This window comes from Clupea harengus, chromosome 9 (genome assembly GCF_900700415.2).
Source record: "Clupea harengus chromosome 9, Ch_v2.0.2, whole genome shotgun sequence".
In the NCBI taxonomy this organism is placed as follows: domain Eukaryota; kingdom Metazoa; phylum Chordata; class Actinopteri; order Clupeiformes; family Clupeidae; genus Clupea; species Clupea harengus.
Window position 1 is genome coordinate 9,088,194 of NC_045160.1, and position 21,372 is coordinate 9,109,565.

General features: G+C 43.8%; 1 protein-coding gene across 1 annotated transcript; it reads right to left on the reverse strand.

Annotated features, from left to right (window-relative positions):
- Positions 1-11,546: 11,546 nt before the first annotated feature.
- LOC105890399 (delta(14)-sterol reductase LBR-like) lies at positions 11,547-13,528 on the reverse strand. The gene is made up of 6 exons (XM_031573284.2): positions 13,212-13,528; positions 12,904-13,007; positions 12,666-12,785; positions 12,293-12,461; positions 12,118-12,198; positions 11,547-12,031 (listed from the first exon to the last, which is right to left on the reverse strand). The coding sequence occupies exons 1-6, from the start codon at positions 13,486-13,488 to the stop codon at positions 11,862-11,864; spliced, it is 921 nt and encodes a 306-aa protein (XP_031429144.2). The 5' UTR covers positions 13,489-13,528; the 3' UTR covers positions 11,547-11,861.
- Positions 13,529-21,372: the final 7,844 nt, after the last annotated feature.

Sequence of the window (21,372 nt, forward strand, 5' to 3'; positions counted from 1 at the left end):
TCTCTTATTTGTATATGGATTCCGTGTTTTAATTCACCAATGAGTAACTGGTCATATCTTGTCTTTTTACTGAAACTTTTTTGAATTCTTCCATTTATTTTTCTCAAAAGTGTACATGTGTGTTTGTGTGGTTTCTGTAAAAATAAAAAATGAATGCCTGATTTAATTATTGTCAGGTCCGTTTTAACTCAGTTTAATGGGTATGTCGTATCACACATGAATTAACCCCTGTGTTCTTAGCTGATGGTGGTATGAGCCACTTGTGGGTATGTCGGCTACCTGTTAAAAGGGTGGGGGAGTTAGTTGTGGGGAAGCTTCTGAAGTGAGAACTTCTTGTATAGAGTTGATTGTGAGCTAGTTTATGCTCTGCTATAGAGAGTTCAGAATGTGAGTTTGTTGTCTGTAAACTGCCTCAGTTTAGTGACATAGAGTGCTACATTGTACTTTTGACTGTACATATACAGTTTGTATGTATCTTTTCATTCCCATTTATATCAGTCTTTTTGTCTATAATTTGGTTTTTACATTGGATTTTACAATTGGAGGTGGAGCAATAAATTCAAAAATCTAGAGCCTTGTCTCTCTGCTGACTTTTGTGCCTTCACTAAAAGACTGCCGACACGGATACCCTTGGCTACCGGCTCCCTGTCTCTTTCCGGATTGACTACAAAGTCCTAATACTCACCCATACATGCATAAATGGGCATGCACCTCCCTACCTGCAAGAATCAATTACTCCCTAAACCTCCACCTGCACCCTCAGATCTTCAAACAGCTCGCTCTTCCGCGTCCCCAAAACCAAGCTCCGCACCATGGGTGACCGGGGCCTTTTGCTCGGCAGTGCCACGCTTATGGAACAGCCTCCCTGACCACCTAAGGGCAACGCAGACGCTGTACTCCTTTAAAACTGGACTAAAAACATTTGTATTCAGGAAGGCATTTCTGGCCTTGTGATAAATCACTGTCACTAAGCCTACAAGGCGAATTTGTTATTATACAGTTACTTGCCTAAACGATAGAAAACATTCCTCCAAAATACCTCTTTTTAATGATTTTGTTGCCGTTTCGTGATTTCCGCTAAGAAAAAAATGTTCTTCAGGCTAATAGAACTTTAACGTCCCAGGTGTTGCGTAGCAACCCATTACTTGCTGACCATGCCCGCTGCCCCTAGAAGGACTACAAGCTGGAGAAGCGGGAGCGTACAGCTGGCCGCTGCATCCGCTACGACCCGCCCTCGCAAGGGACCCAGAGCAGCGACCTACGATGGCAGAGGCACCCCGTCGGACCAACACCGAGCTGCCCCGCTATAATGGCGAGAACCCACTAGAGACATACCTGGTCCAAGTGCGGCTGGCGGCGAACTTGAACGGCTGGTCGGCGGAGGAAACGGGAGTTCAGGTGGCGCTGGCACTGGAGGGGAAGGCCCTACAGGTACTGGTCGACCTGCCCCCCGAAGAACATGCAAGTTGGCCCGCCATCGAAGCCGCCCTACTACACAGATACAGACGGAGAGTGTTCACCGATGACGCTCGAGATCAACTCGCCCCCAGGCGCAGAGGTGACGTGGAAAGCCTGGGAGCGTTTGCGGCAGACCCCCGACTGTATGCACGCCGAGGTTACCCAACGTTCAACCAAAGCCAACAAGACGAGCTGGCGCTACAGGCGTTTCCTGGATACGTCTCCAGGAACTGCCAGGCTCCGGCGCCCCGTGCACATTTAAACTAGAAGAGGGTGACACGGCAGGAGGGATGTCACCTTCAATATCGACCACCTCCTTGACTCATGACCACCTGCGACTGGGGCGACTGGGTCAAACCAGAGGACTGTATGTGGACTGTGTGTTGGATGGAGCCCTGTGTCGCGCACTTATCGATACGGGCTCCACCATTTCACTAGTGCGACCTGGCATACTCCCCGGCACATTGACCGTGAGACCCCCAGGCTGGGAATCGACGAAAATGCGCATCACCACCGTTACAGGCGAGCGTGTTGACCTGAACGGGAGGAAACCGGTGCGTGTGAAGATTTACCAGGTGACAACCCACCACCAGTTCTGGTTGGCAAACATTCAGGACGAGTGTATCCTGGGTTTGGATTTGATGGAGAAATGGAGGGCCATGGTAGATGTTTCCCAGGCACAGCTTCACCTGGGAGCAGACACTGTGTCTCTACAGGCAACGGAGAATTCTTGTCAGGCTCGGCAAGGATTCGTGACATCGCCAACACGAGCCGCGCCTCTAGTACAGGAGCACAGAGCGAGTACTCCTGCACGGAGGCGTCATCGAAGACGAAGACAGAAACAAACATCGCCTCACGTCCAGCGTGTTCTCCCGGACACTCAAACCACACCCCCAGCGCCCCCGACCTCCATCCCACATCACAGCCAGCCGCCACCAAGTCGAGGCACGCCACCCTCCGCCGAGACGAAACAAGCCCTAGAGGTGTTTGTGCAGCTGTGAAGGGCTGGATGAACGTCAGTGCAGCCAGGTACGAGACCTAGACCTCGCTGCTAGGAATGAGGATTGTACCCGCATGAGTTTGGTGCTACATGAAATCGACACCGGAGATGCCCGCCCAATTCGACTTTGTCCCCGCCGACTGCAGTTCGCCAAGAGAGCGGTAGCAGAACAGAAGGTCAAAGGAAATGGCAGAGACGGGGGTGATCGAACCCAGCAACAGCCCGTGGGCAGCACCTGCAGTCCTCGTCACAAAAAAAGACTCTTCATGGCGGTTCTGCGTGGACTACAGGCGCCTCAATCAGGTAACGAGAAAAGACTCATACCCCCTCCCCCGTATTGATGATGCGCTTGATAGCATCTCTGGCTCCAGCTGGTTTAGTTCTCTTCATTTATGTAGCGGGTACTGGCAAATAGAACTAGCCCCTGAAGCCCGACCAAAGACTGCATTTACTATCGGGCAGGGGTTGTGCCAATTCAAAGTGCTACCATTTGGACTGTGTAATGGACCCGCAACTTTTGAACACTTGATGGAAAGAGTTCTGGTGGGCATGCCACGTAGTTGCTGCATAGTGTATCTGGACGATATTTTATGTCATGCAACCAGCTTTTCAGGGGCTCTGAAGAGTTTGGGGAAAGTGTTCAATGCTATCCGCGGGGCTGGATTAAAATTGCACCCAAAGAAATGCAACCTGAGACAGACTGGGGGCAGCGGGAGTGGCCACTGACCCAGCTAAAGTGGACACGGTGAAAAGCTGGCCTGCTCCTCGTGATGTGGCAGAACTCAGGAGTTTTCTGGGTCTGGCATCTTATTATCGACGGTTTATCCAGGATTTCGCTACGGTTGCCAGCCCAATGCACCAGCTGACACACAAGGGCCAGCCGTTTCTGTGGACACAGAGCTGCAATGACGCGTTCCACCAACTTCGGAAAGCACTGTCCGAGGCCCCAGTCCTGGCGTTTCCCAACCTCCAGCTACCGTTCGTTCTGGATACGGATGCCAGTGACGTTGGGATCGGCGCGGTCATCTCCCAGGAAGGAGAACAGGGGGAACAGGTAATAGCATACTTCAGCCGTTCACTCAGTCGGGCAGAACGGAATTACTATGTCACCCGACGCAAACTGTTAGCAGTGGTGCTGGGCATCCGCCACTTCCGTACTTATCTGTACGGCAAGCGGTTCCTACTAAGAACAGATCACACCTCACTCACCTGGCTGCTGAGTTTCAAGGAGCCTGAGGGCCAGCTGGCTCGGTGGATGGAGACTCTTTATGATTTTGAGATTCGCCACCGAGCTGGCCGGTTGCATGGCAACGCAGACGCCTTGTCCAGGCGCCCCTGTGTAGCAGAGCAGTGTCGCTACTGTCAGCGCACCGAGGCAAGGAGTCCAGCTGCCGCCATGCCAGAGCCTCACATGGTCTGTCGGCTCCAAGTTGGTCCATCCGACGACAACACTACAGCGAGCAGTGCGGGCCAGCCCGGCCCGGTCGACGGAGAGGCGGCAGAGACCAGCACACATCAGCCCAGCAGCACACCTCAGCCCAGCAGCAAACATCAGCCCAGCAGTACACATCAGCCCAGCAGCGCACCTCAGCCCAGCCCGGTCGACGGAGAGGCGGCAGAGATCAGCGCACCCCAGCTCAGAAGCGCACCCCAGCCCGGCCGGGTCGACGGAGGGGGTGTGGATGGCGCGACGCAGGTCTGCAGAGTCACGGCCAAAGGCTCAGCTGCGCAGGCTGCGTCACCAGGGGACAGCCAGAGGGACACGTTTGCAGCGGTGGAGCTGCAGGAAGCACAATCCAAAGACCCGGCCCTCGCCAGGGTTTTGTCATGGGTAAGTGCGGGGCAACGCCCACCCTGGACTGACGTCTCTGCACTTGACCCTGAGACCAAGGCTTTGTACTCGCAGTGGCCTTGCTTTGTCTCACACAACGGGCTCCTGCACCGACACTGGCGGGCTCCTGACAGGCGTCATGATACGTTTACACGCGTTTACACGCCCCGCTACAGCAGTATGCAGTGGGAGCACCCATGGAGCGGGTAGCAGTGGACGTGCTCGGTCCATTTCCTCTTACCGACCTCGGAAACCGCTATGTGATCGTGGCCATGGATTACTTCACGAAGTGGCCAGAGGCATACGCGGTACCTGATCAGACTGCCTCTACAACGGCAGGGAAATTAGTGACTGCGATGCTCTGCCGTTTCGGGGGACCGGAAGAGCTCCACAGTGACCAGGGGCGGAACTTCGAAGCGGAGGTATTCAGTGAAGTCTGCAAACGGCTGGGTATCAGGAAGACCCGGACGACGCCACTCCACCCTCAAAGCGATGGGCTGGTGGAGCGGTTCAACCGGACACTCGCTGTTCAGCTGGCCATTCTAACCAGTCGTCAACAGCAGGACTGGGACTGCCACCTGCCCATGGTCCTCTGGGCATACCGGACAGCAGTGCAGGACTCGACGAAGTGCACCCCCGCAGCCCTAATGTTCGGATGAGAGCTGCGCACACCCATTGACCTAGTGACCCCGGAGCCAGAGATTGATGGAAAACCTGGGATGGAATTCTACAGGCAGTTGTGTGAGAGGATGCGAGAAGTGCATGAAATGGCCAGACAGGCAATGTGCACTGCCGGAGTTCGACAGAAGCGGGCTTACGACACGCGCTGCTGTGGGCAAGAGTTCCATGCCGGTGACAAGGTGTGGGTATTCTGCCCTGAAAGGAAAAAAGGTATTTCACCTAAACTTTCTAATCAGTGGGTAAGACCGTGTACTGTACTGGAAAGACTGTCTGATGTGGTGTACCGGGTTCGGGTGTTAGGGCGGCGGAAGGTTGTGACCCTCCATCACGATCGGCTGGCCCCGTACCGGCCGTTGGCACCGGCTGGAGCTGAGATAGACTGTGAAACAGCAGGCCCTGCGCCAACACTGGTGCCAGCCCCATCGGCAGCTCCGGAGGCTGCGCTGGCTGCTGTGCCGACTGTCGCGCCCGCAGGGCGCACACCTCGACCACACAGATTGCGGCACATTTGAAGGACTTTGTTGTAAGGACTTGGGTTGATGAGGACACCAACCAGTCTTAGTGGGGGCTGTGTAACGTGCCGGCATAGTCGCCCCGTAATGCCGTGCGGCGGGCGCATACTTTTCTCTATGTGACGCACTAGCGCTCAACGATGTTCCCTAACAATGTTCCTTACTGTTCTAATTGCATGTCGTTGTTCTGTGTTGGGACGGAGTTTATACAGGTGTGTGACGGTAGCACAGTCTGTTCGTGATAACTTGTACCAGAGCATAAAGCCCGTGCCATTTTAAAATTGTGTTTGTGTTGTTGTGTTTTTAGTGTCTAATAAAAAGCCATAACAAATATGTGAAGCACAAAACCCGTTGCCAATGACAGCGGTCATTAACTTTTCGAGATGGTGAATATCAAGAAATTACAGACCTGCTGACGTTGGGGTGCCCCATTCAAATCAACGGAACTTTTTGGAACATTCTGAAGAGCCGTAAGAAATAAAGGCCTGCCCCTAATACAAGCCTGCCCCAAATACAGGCCGGTGCGCTGTGCAGCCTAAGTAAATAAAAGCCCCGGCCACTATTTGAGGATTTACGGTAGTTAGTTTCTACTATGTTGGCACTCTGAGATTCTTCTGAATGAAGAGTGCGTTACAAATAAAATGAATTATTATTATTTATTATTACTTATCTTAACAGCTGTCTCAACGGTTTACTACAGTTACACTGTATGTCCACTAGGTAGCACCTGACATAGTATCTGGTTCATGCTTATGGACATTGGGAAGGCATTGCACATACATGTTAAATCAAGTATAACAATAGAAAAACATAGTTGCATGCCACATCATATAACTGAAATGAACGTATACACTGACCTAAATAATATCATGGATGCGATGATATAGACAAGTGTTACATACCATTTGTTAACATCTGACTTCATAGCGCAATATTGAGGCGCTATCTATGATAAGATAAGATTTAGGTTAACTTACCAGAGACAACCATTGTTTCAAACAGTAACTACACAGCACTTAAAATAATTTAAATAAAATGTATTTGGTCAAATAGCAATAATATTGTATTAGCAGCTAGTGCAACTGTTGACTTATGTGGTCAGCAAATTAAAGTATTAACGGCAGTTGTATGTAGTTCCAAACAAAGAGGGTTAGTCCATTTTTTTCTAAATCTAAATAAGCCATTGGTTAGAACTGATTTAAAAAAAACCTAACCTCTGTAACTAGGAGAGACTGTATAAGTCTAACCCTTGGGAGAGGGAAAGAGTATAAAAGATTTACCAGCCACTAGCTACCACAGGAGAGATCACTGGCACAGACAGTGCTTCATTGATGAATCAGAAATAACAATTTTATCAGATAATTTTGTGACAATACAATCTGGGCATAAGTGTGATCAGTTTGACATTAGAGTAGATAGAACTAATAAGGTCAAAGGTTTTGCTACTACAAACTTTTCCACAGGTTCTAATGTCAAGGACAATGGAAAACGCATCCATTCATAAATTCTTCTTTTTAAATGGACTACAAGAATCAGGAAAAAACAAGTCTATGTACTTTTACTTGACCTGTGTGCTGTACATTGTTATAATTACCATGAATGTTACAATAATCATCACAGTTAGAGTGGATAAAACCCTCCATGAACCAATGTATATTTTTTTGTCACATTTGTGTGCCAATGGGCTGTATGGGACTGTTGGTTTCTACCCTAAGTTTCTGTTGGATTTGCTCTCTGATGTAGCAGTGATTTCTTACTCGATGTGTCTTATTCAGAGTATTGTAATCTATTCCTCTGCTTTTTGTGAAATCACCATTTTAACAGCAATGGCTTTTGACAGATTTGTAGCAATATGCAAACCACTACAATACCACAGCATTCTTACGTCTCACCTGGTCTTAAAGATATTGTTACTTGCTTGGTTTTATCCTCTCTCGATGTCAGTTATAGTTGTTGCTCTTACCGTTAGAGTACCCATTTGTGGATCATTCATTGGTAAACTATTTTGTGATATTCCTTCAATTCTAAAGCAGGGGTGTTATCCCACCACAGTAAACCGCACGTTTGGTATTGTTTTAATGGTAGGTCAAGTCATACAGGCCCTTGTAATCTTTGTGTCATATTCTCAGATTGTACAAGTTTGTGTAGAATCCAGGGAGAGCAGAAGAAGGTTTACTCAAACCTGTTTACCACATATATTGGCCATTTTTGTTTCCATCATGTCTTTATTGTTTGATCTTTCATATAGCTGGGCTGGATTTACAAACCTTCCTCTCAGTCTGCGTAACGCATTAGGCATGCAATTTTTGATTCTCCCTCCTATCTGTAATCCACTTGTGTATGGTCTGCAGCTCCCTCAGATTCGTAGGGCAATACTTAAAGCATACTCCAAACGTAAGGTCAGTAAAAATAAATGCAAGGATATCAGACGTCATTAAAGAAATAAGTAAAATACACAATAAACTGTGTACATTTTAAGCAATTCATAAAACGTCTAATATTTCTTAATGATCAAGTTTGTTTTATCCCAAAAATATTTGAAACACAAGAAGTATGAGGAAACCATATGCCGCCCTCTTCTGGTTAAGTACTGCTATTGACTGGGTGGGTGTCAATATACTTGCATCAGGAGGGTACAAGCTGCCTTTTAGAAGGTTTACTGTGCCATTTCAATTCTAAATGTATTTGTACAACAGTGGTGAACCCATTAATCTGTAACTTAATGTGTCACAAATGACTTATCATGACAGAAGCTCTAAGGAATGCTGGAAATCTGTACAAAATATGGAAATTAGAGCAATATAAAATGCATGTGATACCACTAAAATATATTTATATTGTCAAATTTGTCAGTGATCATTTCATTTTCCAATTTGTCAGCCACATATGGTTTTCTCAGCAATGTAAACTGTGAAATATTGTTTACTCTGTATATCACAGTATCAGAGTTTAGTTTAAAAGTTGTAGTCATAAGTCAGAACTTGGAAAAGTCTAACTTACAATTTAGTAAGTTCTCTCATATGAGCCATATGAGTTTTAAGAAATTGATCTGTAAATGATTGCTCAATAAATCAGATATTGTGTCATCAGCCTTTTATGTTTTCCTTTCTGTGTTACAGTAACCAGCAGATAGACTTTACTCCTAAAAACCTTAAAAGATATGCTGGCAACCAAAGGTTTGGGTTGGAGTCCAGTGCAGGAGTGTGTATAAGGAAAAGTTGGTTAAAAACACTGAATAACCTGTCTTGTTTTTCTGTCAATGTATACATAGCTTTTAAGGGAAACAAGCCAAAGTAAGGAAAAGCTCCAACAATGACCTATGGCATGTGTCATGTCAGTGTATATGTATGGCCAGGGCCGGATTAAGACATTTTGAGGCCTGGGGCTAATTACCAGGATGAGGCCCCTATATCGCCCCGACGCACATCATGACACGCACACAAACCCACGCCAGGTGCACTGACACATCAGTGCTTTAACGTCCACAGAACCACTCTATAAATATGATCAGTTTAAAGCCAAGGACAAAATGTATGTGTAGTAGGCTACACTGTAGACAATAATAAACCAATAATGAAAATGTATACATATTTCCATTTATTCAAAAGGAAAAACAAGGCTCAATAGCCAGGGAATGACCATTATAGGTTACTCAAAAACCCAAACACAAGAAGGCAGACAGTCAGATATACAGTGCAACATCTCCAGGTGGAAAGCATTTGAATTAGCTTCCATACAAACAAGCTATTTAAAAAACGTTTTTACAATAATGGAGCCATGTTGAGTGTTGGCAGCCGCGGCCTAACATAGAACAAACATGTGACTCACTATCACCATCATCACATCAGTGATATTAAAAGGCCCGTTTACTGCTCTCTCAATGCAAACTCATCAATGAGCTCTTCAAAGTCCAGTTGGCGCAGTATGTCATGCTCTATTGACATTAAAGTCAAATTGTTCAGTCTGTCCTCGCACATTGATGACCTCAGTCTATGCTTAATAATTCCTAATTTGGAGAATGACCTCTCCCCACTGGCATTACTAACGGGAAATGTAAGGTAAATCCTCAGTGCTATGTCCACATTTGGGAAAACACTTTGGAGATGCCTCTCCCGTATAAGAGTAGGTTTCTCTGTGTTGTTGGGTCAGTGAGAGCAACTCGGGAGAAATTCACAAACTGCGCTAGTTCGTCGGGAAAGTCATCTGCTAGATCTGCGTTGTATTTGGTCTGCAATCTGACACTTTGTTCACGTATTTCACTGAGGGAGAGTTTTTCAAGTCGAGTAAGAAATCCATAGTATTTGCAGATTTCTTTATAGACTGCATCACCATCAGTTGTGTCAGCAGAGATTGTACTGCTAAGGGCACTGGCAGCAGACTGGCTAGTCATGGCAGTTGGTTGGTCAGTGCTGGTAGAGGTAGCCGCAGCAGCAGGCAGACTAGCCGGCGGATTTGTTGCAGCACTCCATATATTTGTTAATTTTGGAGTCTTCTTTAGTAATTCTGACACTTTTTCATGTTTAAGAGCTTGTCATTTTCTTTTTTTGGCCCCACTCTCGTGCTTTCTTTGACCGGACATTTGCGCGCATTATTTTTGTTTTCACTCTGAATTTTTCTAACGTTATGCGCGGTGCCGTTGACTCACTCGACATCGGGCAACCTGATGCCCCCTGGTGGCGAGGCCCAGGGCTGCAGCCCCTAAAGCCCATTATCTTAATACGGCCCTGTGTATGTAGCCTGACGATGTCATACTCATAATTCTAGTCAGAATATGAGTCTGATACTGATCCATTGGGCTGTGATTAAGGGGCGTGTTTCAACCGAACAAGGAAATAAATGCCTCTTCGCTCAATTGGATAGAGCTACAACCAATCAGAGCAACGTAGTCATCATTGGGGCCAGCTCATAAATTTTACTTTTTCCGAATCCCGTAGGAAGGACGGCAAAAACATCTTTTCGATCTACAAATGCCTTGGTCGAGTATCTCTGTTCCTCTTTCAAACTGAATGCGCTGTCGATGTCTTCTAAAACAGACTAGATAGCAGAATCAAAACATCTCAGCTCTCCAGCGGCAGCCATGTTTGTGAAAACGAATTCAAACCAAGCGCTCATTAATGACGTGGTGGTTACTGTTGATTATCTGTCCATCATCGTATAAATCCCGCCCTGACAATTTGATTGGTCTATCTATCTCCTCACAGATTTTTGTGAGGAGATAGTTTCTCCCCAATGGAGCAATGCCAGACCGAACTTCCCGACCTAAACTTTTATGGGCGGGGCTAAGTTCGTCTGGCATCCAGGCTACTGTGTATGGCCATTTCAGAGAGAAGGGACCGGAACAAATATACGTTTTTTTTTTTCCCCACAAATAGGGCATTCTAAGTTATAATATTGATTATAATACTGTGATTGTTTTTAGTTAGCTAAAGTGTACCAGTCAGAGGTTACATTTAAAATCAATTGTATGAATGTCCTTAATTCATTAATTAATTAATCACTTACTCATTTTGAGTAAAAACATGGATCATATCAGAGACTTTCAGCCTTATGATTGGATACTAGATTACTTTTTCCACTGATTGTATCATACCGAGTAAGAGTTTTGTATGTTGTATTTTAATGAGTAGAACATCTTTTGAATAGTGCAGTATAACCCCACAGTTTTGAATGTACTGGTATCCCATATTCAGTATATGTAAGGGAGCAGTTGATATGGCACACGACGACAGTACTCCTCCCATGCTTCTCCATGTTTCTCTTGACATGCTTCCTTGTTCTCATTGGCCCGCTCTCTCAGCATGTTTGTGCACAGGAGAACTGGTATGTAAGGTAAAACACTGGAGAATCCTGAGGGACACATCAAAAGTAATACATGACATCTTCTCATGATACAGAGGGAAGCAGTGAGGCGTGTCCAAAAACCCTGGCTGATATTTTATTGAAATCTCGAGCTAATATTTAGAAACCACAAAATTGTATTTAATTATTGCTCATAATATGTAAGATTTTACACGTTATATCACATGTGTGGTTAATAAACAGGGTTTAAAAGGGTTTATTTGTGGATTTCAACATGGCATGGGAAAAAAGGACAGTGGCAATGGCCTTGGTGTTGCCTGTAGATAGGGAAAAAGCTCTCCAAAAAAATGTGGTGTGTACCATGTTCATCATTTGTATTAATGTATGTTTATTTTCTTCCATGGCTCATTACTTATTTCAAATAGAATAACTCATTTTAAAGAATGGAAGTAGAATAACAGAATAGAATAATGCTTTGGATGCCCATTCATTGGCTTATTAGAAAGTAGAAATTCTTTCATACTGGTCTGAAAAAAGGAACAAAGCTTTTACCAAAAACATTGTCACAAAAAATGTCAGTCTAAGAGAAACTGAAGAGTAACCCATATTCCCCTTCAGAAGTCTTACCACAGGGAAGAGTCCAAGCCCAACTCATCATAATATCACCAAGATAGTTTGGGTGGCGAACCAATCCAAACCAGCCGGACACTAACAGGTTCTGTCCAGTGGGACTCGCGATGGTCTTCAGACCTATGGTACATTTAGCAAAAATCATAACATGACAGATGGAGGACATACAAAACTGGAGACAAAAAGTGTATGCTTATTGGATTTACTGGCAAAAGCAGGATCACTGGGGTCTTTCCGAAAACGATCCTTTTGATCATTGGAAAAATAATAAATGACCAAACCCCCACCTATTCAGAAACAGATGAAAACTGTTATTCTGCACATCTTATAATATTATTATATCCAAGGATGAAGTGGATGAAGTGTAATCTACCCATGTACCATAGAGAAGACCAATGAGAATGGCAGTGGGGATACTGATTTGCAGAGGCCGATGAAGCAGGAAGAATGCAGGAGTGCTGGAGTAGAAGGTAATGTATACGTATTCTCCTTGGATCATGACGAAGCCAATACCCTCCTGTGTGAATTCCTTGGTTGGCAAAACTGAGGCCTGCATGACACGTGACACAACATATGAAAGTATGGTCTTTCAGGCATTGCCAATTGCCTTGTTTAATTAGTTGTTGTCTGACAAATATCTGATACAGCAAAGAAAGTAGAAATTCCATTATGATTTAACTTCAGGCAATCAGATTATTCTGGGAGGAAAAGTGAAACAAGCGTTAAAAGCCTTAAATTACTTCAGTTTACCAACCTCGTCTACCAAGAAGTCCACTATGTAAAGAAGTTGAAAGGTCACCACAAGAAGCATAGGCAGAGACACTCGTCCATCTCTTTCTATCTCAGCCAATAGATAACATAAGACAACCATACCCTGCACATGTAACAGAAAAAAAATGTATTAGTATTTTTCCAAAAGATTATAAGGAATGACATAGAATTGTACACCCTTTCAAGGGACGGTGGCAGCTTGCAATAAGGCTCCAATTTACCCATCCCATAAATCCAATCCAGACCATGAAAAACTGTTTCTTGTCAATGGCAGCAATTCGAGGGTTAATCTCCTTGCCTCGAGCAAAGTCTTGAAGCAGGGGTCCTGTGAGAAACCAAAAAGAATATCCATGAAAATATGAACAAGGGTTGTGATCCAGTTAGCTACATGCCAAAACAGAGCAGCAAAACAGCTTTTTGATCACAAAATATGGTCAACATCTTGCCACTTGAAAACCACTAAAACTTTCAAACATGAAAGGATATGACTTTGTTTCTAATGAGAGCTTGAAAAGGAGAGTTCACTGACCAGTTTTAGTGTGAACTTCATTTGATGGGTGCTCTTGACGCCTGTGCAGATGTAAAAGTGTGGCCATGAGGAGAGAGACAATGTAGCAGGCACACATGAGAGAATAGATCCTGTCTACGATCAGACATGCCTGGAACACACCACCGATCCACATCCCCACCAGGACGGCTGAGCTCACAACAAACGCTTGCAAATCTGTTGGAGAATATAGAAAAGAACATCTACATCCAGCAGTACAAAACCCCAACAGTACAGACATCTGAAACACACCCGTCATAATGACATTAAGGTATCATTTGTACTTACCGTTGCAATTGTATTTCAGGAACTTTCCATCTCTACCTTTTCCCCTATGCTCTACCTACAAAAAGAAAGACACATATTGATGAACACCATGGAACACCAGGCTCCTGGCTTGAGATGATCACAGTGTCAGCTGTAGTACTGGTAGTATTTTGAGTAGGCTAATGAACTACAGGTTGTTGTTTTTTTCCCCATACCATGATGTTTACATTACACCACCACTGCAGGATGCCCATGTAAGTTGCTTTGGATAAAAAACATCCCTTTAAACTGACCTTTACATAGCTAGATAAATAAAATCCTTACTTCCTAAGTGTTAACCTAATTGTTGTAAACATTACGTGGATTGCAACAGTCTGCATGATAGTGTGAGAGCATTTATGCCAAAACCAGCTGTAATATAGTTTATTTCCACGACCCAGTTTGGATTGTTTTGTTTTGCTATACATACTGTATCTACCATTTCAGCAACCTGTGAGAGCCTGAATTGTGGCAGATTTGTCAAAGTTCTTTAAAACATCAGTGAGAGAGTTGTATCTTCTCTGTAGATAGCCATTGTTGAACGAAATTAACCCCTCTATCCAGTATGGCGACATGGTGTATGCAAAAACCAACACATTTAATCCAAGATAAATTAGGCTACAGCAATAATTGTTCTTATGATGAAAAATCGGTCTCTGTCTTTATAAACATTGCACCAGCAGTTACGCTTTCAGCAGTTTGTCAGAAGAATTGCAAAAAAAACTGCGCTTTACAATCAAGTAATCTCTGTTGGTCATGTTACCCATCCCTCACCACTTGTGCTATGTGTGCTTAGATTTTCAGAAGCCATGCACTCATTGATGTTCTATCATAAGGGGCGCCAAGTAACAGACCTTATTTTGTATACAGAACGCATTGTGTGCTACCAAATGCATTAATTTGATACAAAACCAACACCATATTGCCCTTTGTCCACGTAAGACACAAATGTGAGAAGTTTAGAAGACATTTTTAGTGAGCAGAAAACATAACGGATGATTCATGTTGTGTACTAAATTGACTGTGCGAGCACCGGTCAAGGAAACATAGACCTAACTTCACCAGTGCAGAGGTGAAGGTACTGTTGCAGAATGTAGATGTGTCCATTCTATTCCACTATGGCTATATCCACGCAATTGAGTTTAGTGCTTATTTATTTATTCACTTACATTTGCAGTGTTCGTCTAGTGCTTTTATTTATTTTAGGACATCACGATGCCTCGTAGAACCATGACTATTAATGTGAAACGTAATTGTTAATGATACAAATATTCTCATATTTTTTATTATAATAAATATTTAAATCCGAGGATGTCTGTAGAATTGATGTGAACGCAATCACCAACGATTTCTCACAAATTCAGCCCTTAAGAACAATCTGGCCGATTTACCATTGCTATTTAGCGTTCTTAAATTCTGGTCTAAGTTAAGAACGTCTAAGTTAAGTCTAAGTTAAGTCTAAGTTAAGAAAACTTTCATGAATGCCATAATTGTCCCGGAAACCCACTGTTTATAAAGCAATGATTATATGAATGATCGAGGAAACGAGAGAGATCGCACGGACTCTGCAGGGTGTCAATTCAGTGAGGTTGAGCGCTTACCATGCCTGCGGTTACTTTTATACACGAAAGCGTAGGTGCAATTCGCATTCAAATGATAACTCTCCATTTTAATTGGTGTAAACTGTGATTTGTTTGTGTCAGTCCAGCCCCTTGCATCTCGCCACCGAGGGAGCTTACACTAACCAGTGATAGGTCCGCAACATTTTTTTTTTCTCCCTCTGTGACATCGTGCCCCCCCGGGAGATGTCCATGCCCCCCCACTTTGAGAACCACTGTTCTAGTCCATCAAAAGTTCATCATATCCACATAACAGTTCTGATATACTGTGGAAAATATGATGTGCACGAAAGGACTCTGATTCAATACATTCCCTAAATCACCGAAGGCAAACAAAAGCAAAGGCTGCCTGAACTTTTGTAGACAATGGATGTGAATGTATCAGTGGCCAGCAGGTACAGTGTTGTGCAGTGAGTAAAAGTCACTCCCTGACACCTCAAGGGGAGTGCTAGCGACAGATACTAGCACCTATAGGTTTTAGCCTCCTTGCTGGCACACCTGAGGTTGCGAGTGGGTGCTGTGTGGGAATGTGCTTGTATACACAATGCAGGTTACATTGGTGTTTGTCATTATAATTGACCAGTTGTGCAATCACACTTCAATGATTCAGTGACTTACTTGGCCAAATGGTAGATAGTAGAGAACTCCCTGCAGTACAGTATATATTAGAACCACGAGCAGTGTTGTCCAGTCCCACAACAGCATGCTGGTCTCACCCAGGGGGGTCCAGGGTTTAGAGGGATGGAGACAGCCTTCATACAGCAGCATTACTAATGGTGTCATGAGGGTGCACACTCGAATGATGCCTGTGATGAGAACATTGGAGAGCTATGAGATGGATGTTGTAACCAAGAATATTATATTATATCATAGATAGATAGACAGAGAGAGAGAGAGAGAGAGACATATTGTTCATTCACACTTAAGACATCACGTTACTTGGTCAGTAACACCAGCCTATTCTCTTCAGTCTGTAGCCGTTAGTCTATGCAAACATCTAGAATAGGTTGATTAGGAAACAAGCCCTGTCTCATACAAGTGAAATGCCAGTGTTTGTTCACAACTGGAATTTCGTAGCTAAAACAAAAAGATCACCACTATAGGTACAGTATGTTGCAATTGGAATCAATCAGACATTCAAGACATTGAAAATGTTAGCAATAATGATATCAACTTGAATTGTTGCTTTCATCAAAGGATCCTCCATTTGCAGCTGTTACATCTTTGTAGACCTTTAGCACTCTTGTTGTCTATAAATTGAGGTAATCTTCAGAAATTTCAACTCATGCTGCCTCACAAAAGTTGGATTAGGCACTTTTCACTTTTCAATGAGCTATTGGAACAAAGAAGGGAATGCCTTTGTATATCTGTTTCAATGTTGCATTCAAATTAGCTGTTTTCAGCCACACCAGTCTTTTACAGCATTAACAATGTCTAGACTTATCAATGTAGTGTTACTGCAATAAGACAAATAGGATTTCAAAAACAAAAGACATTTCTCTGTGATTCCAGGATTGTAGCATACATACATGAATATATACCACAACACAAAAGAGGCTCACCTAAATTGTATATTTTCTGAGAAACAAATTGTTTGAAAAGGACTGGCAGATCCATTTCTACTGACTGGCATTTCTGAGAAGTGTTAACCTGATTTCAGTATGCTTTACATAACATATAACTGTTACCATTACTATAATGTAATCCAATACAAAGGAATGCTGTGAAATTAAACAGTATTTGTCTCACCGGTGGTCAGCTGGTTTGAGGTGTTACAGAGAGGTGAGAGAGGTGGCTAAGACTCCACTCCTGGTGTTGGAACTTTTATTTCTATCTGTCACAGCATGCAAGAGGCTGTATGTCTTCCTCTGTGGGGCCAAACGGCCCTCACTCAGTATTGCACCAACATATGCTCCTGCAATACTTCCAACTGATTGCAGTCTCCCAGGAGACATGCTGAAATTCAACGAATTTGCAAATTACACACCATCTCTCTTAAGGCAATGGGCAAGCCCTGGTCTCTCAAAAGTTAATATTATTATTTGTATTATTATTATGAGTAGTAGTAGTAGTAGTAGTAGTAGTAGTAGTATATTGGCTATCTCAAGCAAATGGGTTCCCCCTTATGTGCCGTGGTTCTGCTTAAGGTTCCTTCCTGACTAACAGGGAGTTTTTTCTTGCCCGTGTTGCCATTGTGCTTGCACTAAGGGGGTTTCAGGCTCTGGGCTCTGTAAAGCGCCTAGAGACAAATGTATTGTTATGGCGCTATATAAATAAAATTGAATTGAATTGAATTATAATTTATTTCTTTATGATATCCAGAAAACATCAGAGTTGTAAATTAGGCTATAACAATCGATGTCAAACCGTTTGTAGGTCAATAGAGCTAGCTAGCTGAATATGACACGTGTGAATGCAATGCAATCGTGTGAATGCTAGCTAGCTGAATATGACACGTGTGAATGCAATTTAATCGTGTGAATGCAAAATAATACAAATGTGAATACAATCGATGTCGAACAGATTGTAGGCCAGGGGTACTCAATTAGAAACCCAAAAGGTCCACTCGCCAAATTTCCATTCAGTCCAGGGTCCGGAACAGTGACGGTCAAAATCCAAAAACATACAGTAACTCCAACAACGTTCGAACTATGCACAAAAGGTGATGTGGTCTGGCCTTACTTGTGTGTGACACCTATTTGTGCGTTAAACTTGGGCATTAAAGGTGTGAGGGCCAGGCGGAGGCACTGATGTAAGTGTTCATTAGTGAGTGTGCTCCTGTATTTGTTTTGCACCATATTCATGGTTGAAAAGGCAGACTGACAACAGTATGTTGAGGTATGTACGCTCTTGTTGTGTGGCTGATCTAACTATTACACTGCATGTTGCTTAGTATGATGATTGCAGATGGTTTATTTTCCTGCCCCTTACCTCAGAGTTCTGGGGGTAATTTTGTTCGAAGTGTGCATGCTTTGTTTCATAGTGACGAATCACGTTACCACTTTTGACAAGGCCGCTCTTTGCAGATTAAACACATCGTTTTTTGTCGGGTTTAGAGCACGCCATGATTTTCGTTTGCTGAGAAACAGATACCGTTCACAAATCGATCTGCCCGCGTTGTTGCCATTGACACACACAACCTGCATGACCCACAGAGCTCGCAGCCAACATTGAGTGAGTGAGTTGTCATAGTGATGTTGTTATAGAAACCACATTGAATAGGAAAAAAATATATAGTGCAAAATCACGCAACAATGAAAACTCGCTTGGATCATGATTAAATTAAAATTTAGATTTTGGCTTTGGTCCACATTTGATTGCGTCTGGGTCCGGATCCAGACCGCGGTCCGCCTATTGAGTACCCCTGTTGTAGGCCAATAGAGATAGCTAGATGTGAAAGAAATGTGAAAGTGAACGTCTCATTCCGTCCATTCAACAAACAAGCTCATCCTATTTAACGCAAATCCACAGCTAGTCAGATGAGGCGAACGAGAAGAAAGGTGATTTTTTTTAAGTGCACAGATATCACATATCGGTGTATTACTTTGTGAAGCTAATGTAATCAATCTCAAATTGAAGGAAGTTTATTTAAGATTTTGGGAACATGATAAATGGCGAACAGTAATTGTGATGTTGTAAATGTGTAAATACTGAATTTTGAGGAAAGGTTAGGCTAAATGACAAAAAGTGTGTACAACTGTGTCTACAAGTCAGTCATTATTTTCAAGAGCAAATTTTTTGATTCATGAAACCAGTAACCTTTATTGTTAGAAGAGGCAAATTACATGTATGTGCTCATATGGGCATGAACACACACATGCACAAACATGTATGCACATGCACACACGCATGAACATAAACAATGACAGTTCTCATTTGATTCATACGTGTTGAGACATTAACTTCTCAGGTTTTTTTTTTGTTGTCTTTTCCAGACACAAAAGGGGAAGCAGTCAGAAAGGCTAGGCCTCAGAATGTGGACTTCACGCTTGTCCTGCCATTTTGTGGGACACCCTCACCCCTGCTCCCCCACCCTCACCCCTGCTCCCCCCACCCTCACCCCTGCACCTCACCCCTGCTCCCCCACCCTCACCCCTGCACCCCCACCCTCACCCCTGCTCCCCCACCCTCACCCCTGCTCCCCCACCCTCACCCCTGCACCCCCACCCTCACCCCTGCTCCCTGTACAACTGTGTAAAGTCGGTCATTATTTTCTAGAGCAAACTTTTTGATTCAAGAAACCAGTAACCTTTTTAGTAAAAAGAGGCAAATTACATGTATGTGCTCATGTGGGCATGGACACATACATGCACAAACACATGAACAATGACCGTCTTTTTTTTGTCTTTTCCAGACACACTCCCTGTGGCATAGTCCACTTTGCCAGTCCACACCATGGTCCCAGAATGCCACCCCACCCCCACCCTCACCCTTGCATCTCACCCCTCACCCATGAACCTCACACCTGCTTCTCACCGAACCTCAAAGGCTGGACTTCATAAGCCCGCCTGGAGGGTCTTGGACAGGAAGGGATGGTACTTCATGGACACCGAGTGCCTGGAGTGCAGCTTGGCATCAGTTCACTTCAGCATGGACCCTGCTTCCCCACCCTGCTCCCCCTGCTTCCGAGCCAAAAGTGATTTTTTTTTTAAGTGCACAGATATCACATATCAGTCTATTACTTTGTGAAGCTACTATAATCAATCTCAAATAGAAGGAAGTTTAGTTTAGATTTTGGGAACATGGTAAATGTCGAACAGTAATTGTGATGTTGTAAATTTGTAAATACTGAATTTTGAGGGAAAGTTAGGCTAAATGACAAAAAGTGTGTACAACTGTGTAAAGTCAGTAATTATTTTCAAGAGCAAAGTATTTGATTCAATAAACCAGAAACATTTATTGTTAGAACAAACACAAACACACACCAACACACACGCATGCACACAAACACACACGCACGCACACAAACATGTCTACACGCACACACACAAACATGTACACACACAGACACACACATGAACATGTGAACATTAACAAATCTTTTTTTTTTTTTTTTCAAGTAATGTCAGTAATGCTTTAGGGTGTGATATTCCTCGAAGTATGGTGTGACACACAGTGGGATATCACACTGTACACACATGAACTTGGTGGCCTTCCGCATCTGTTGACACCTTGTTGTTGTTTGGCAGACCCTACAATGGCACCTTGTTCGCCCACCCTGCTGGTCTGTCTGGGTCACCAGCGTCGGGCGGAGAGACGGAGTGGGCCGTCCAGCGTGGGCCGTCCACCACTGAATATCAACTCAGCCAGTAACTTAGCCTAAAGTTTTGTTTTATGGAAGTTGTGGTAGCTATGTATGACATGAAAAAAAGTTTGATTGGTCAGGGCTCTACAGTGCGAGTATTTCACTCGCATTTGAGCCTAAAAGTGCGAACTTGAAAAATAATTTACGAGCACAGTGCGCGAGTGACGGGCTATTGTCAATACACGGAACAACGGCGCGAAGAAGTGAATCATAGCATAGATTTCATATGGAAACAAGTGACGGGGTCGCTACTGCACGATGTGAACATAGCATGATGACGCGCTTAACTTCATGCAATGAGAGCGACGATTCGCAACCAATGGGCCAGAGCCATATAAAAAGAGGGTTACGACGATCTCGCCGACATGTGATCACTTGGTATAAGTAGCTCGCAAAAAAACCACTGCTAGCAACCTGTTTGAATGGTCTTCCACGGGACAGACAGCAGCACCACCTCGATTTACTGACATTTTCGGTATATTAACACATAATATCAATTGGTTACTAGTGTGTTGTATCCTGTTTATGTCTGATACTTTAATAACATTTATGTATTACATTAACTTATAACACTAGGCAGCAATATTGTGAAGCAGAGCTAGAAATGGCTTTGCTAGCTCTCATACTGTAGCTCACACCAGCAACTGCTCAATTTAAGACAAGAAAGGAGTTTGGTGATAACTTAGCTAGTAACTGTCAATGATAACTAGTTATTAGAATATATTAGCCAACGTTAAGTTAACTTCAAAGGGGCAGTCAAGTGTATAGGTTGTGTCCGCTTGGATAGCTAGCTAGTAATTTTCGATTTAAGCCTCCCGTTAGCCTTGGCAAACTTTTAGCTAGCTAACTTTAGCTAACTATGAGGTAGCATATCCTAGCTAAGTTATACTAGCTTTCGATAGATAGCTAGTAA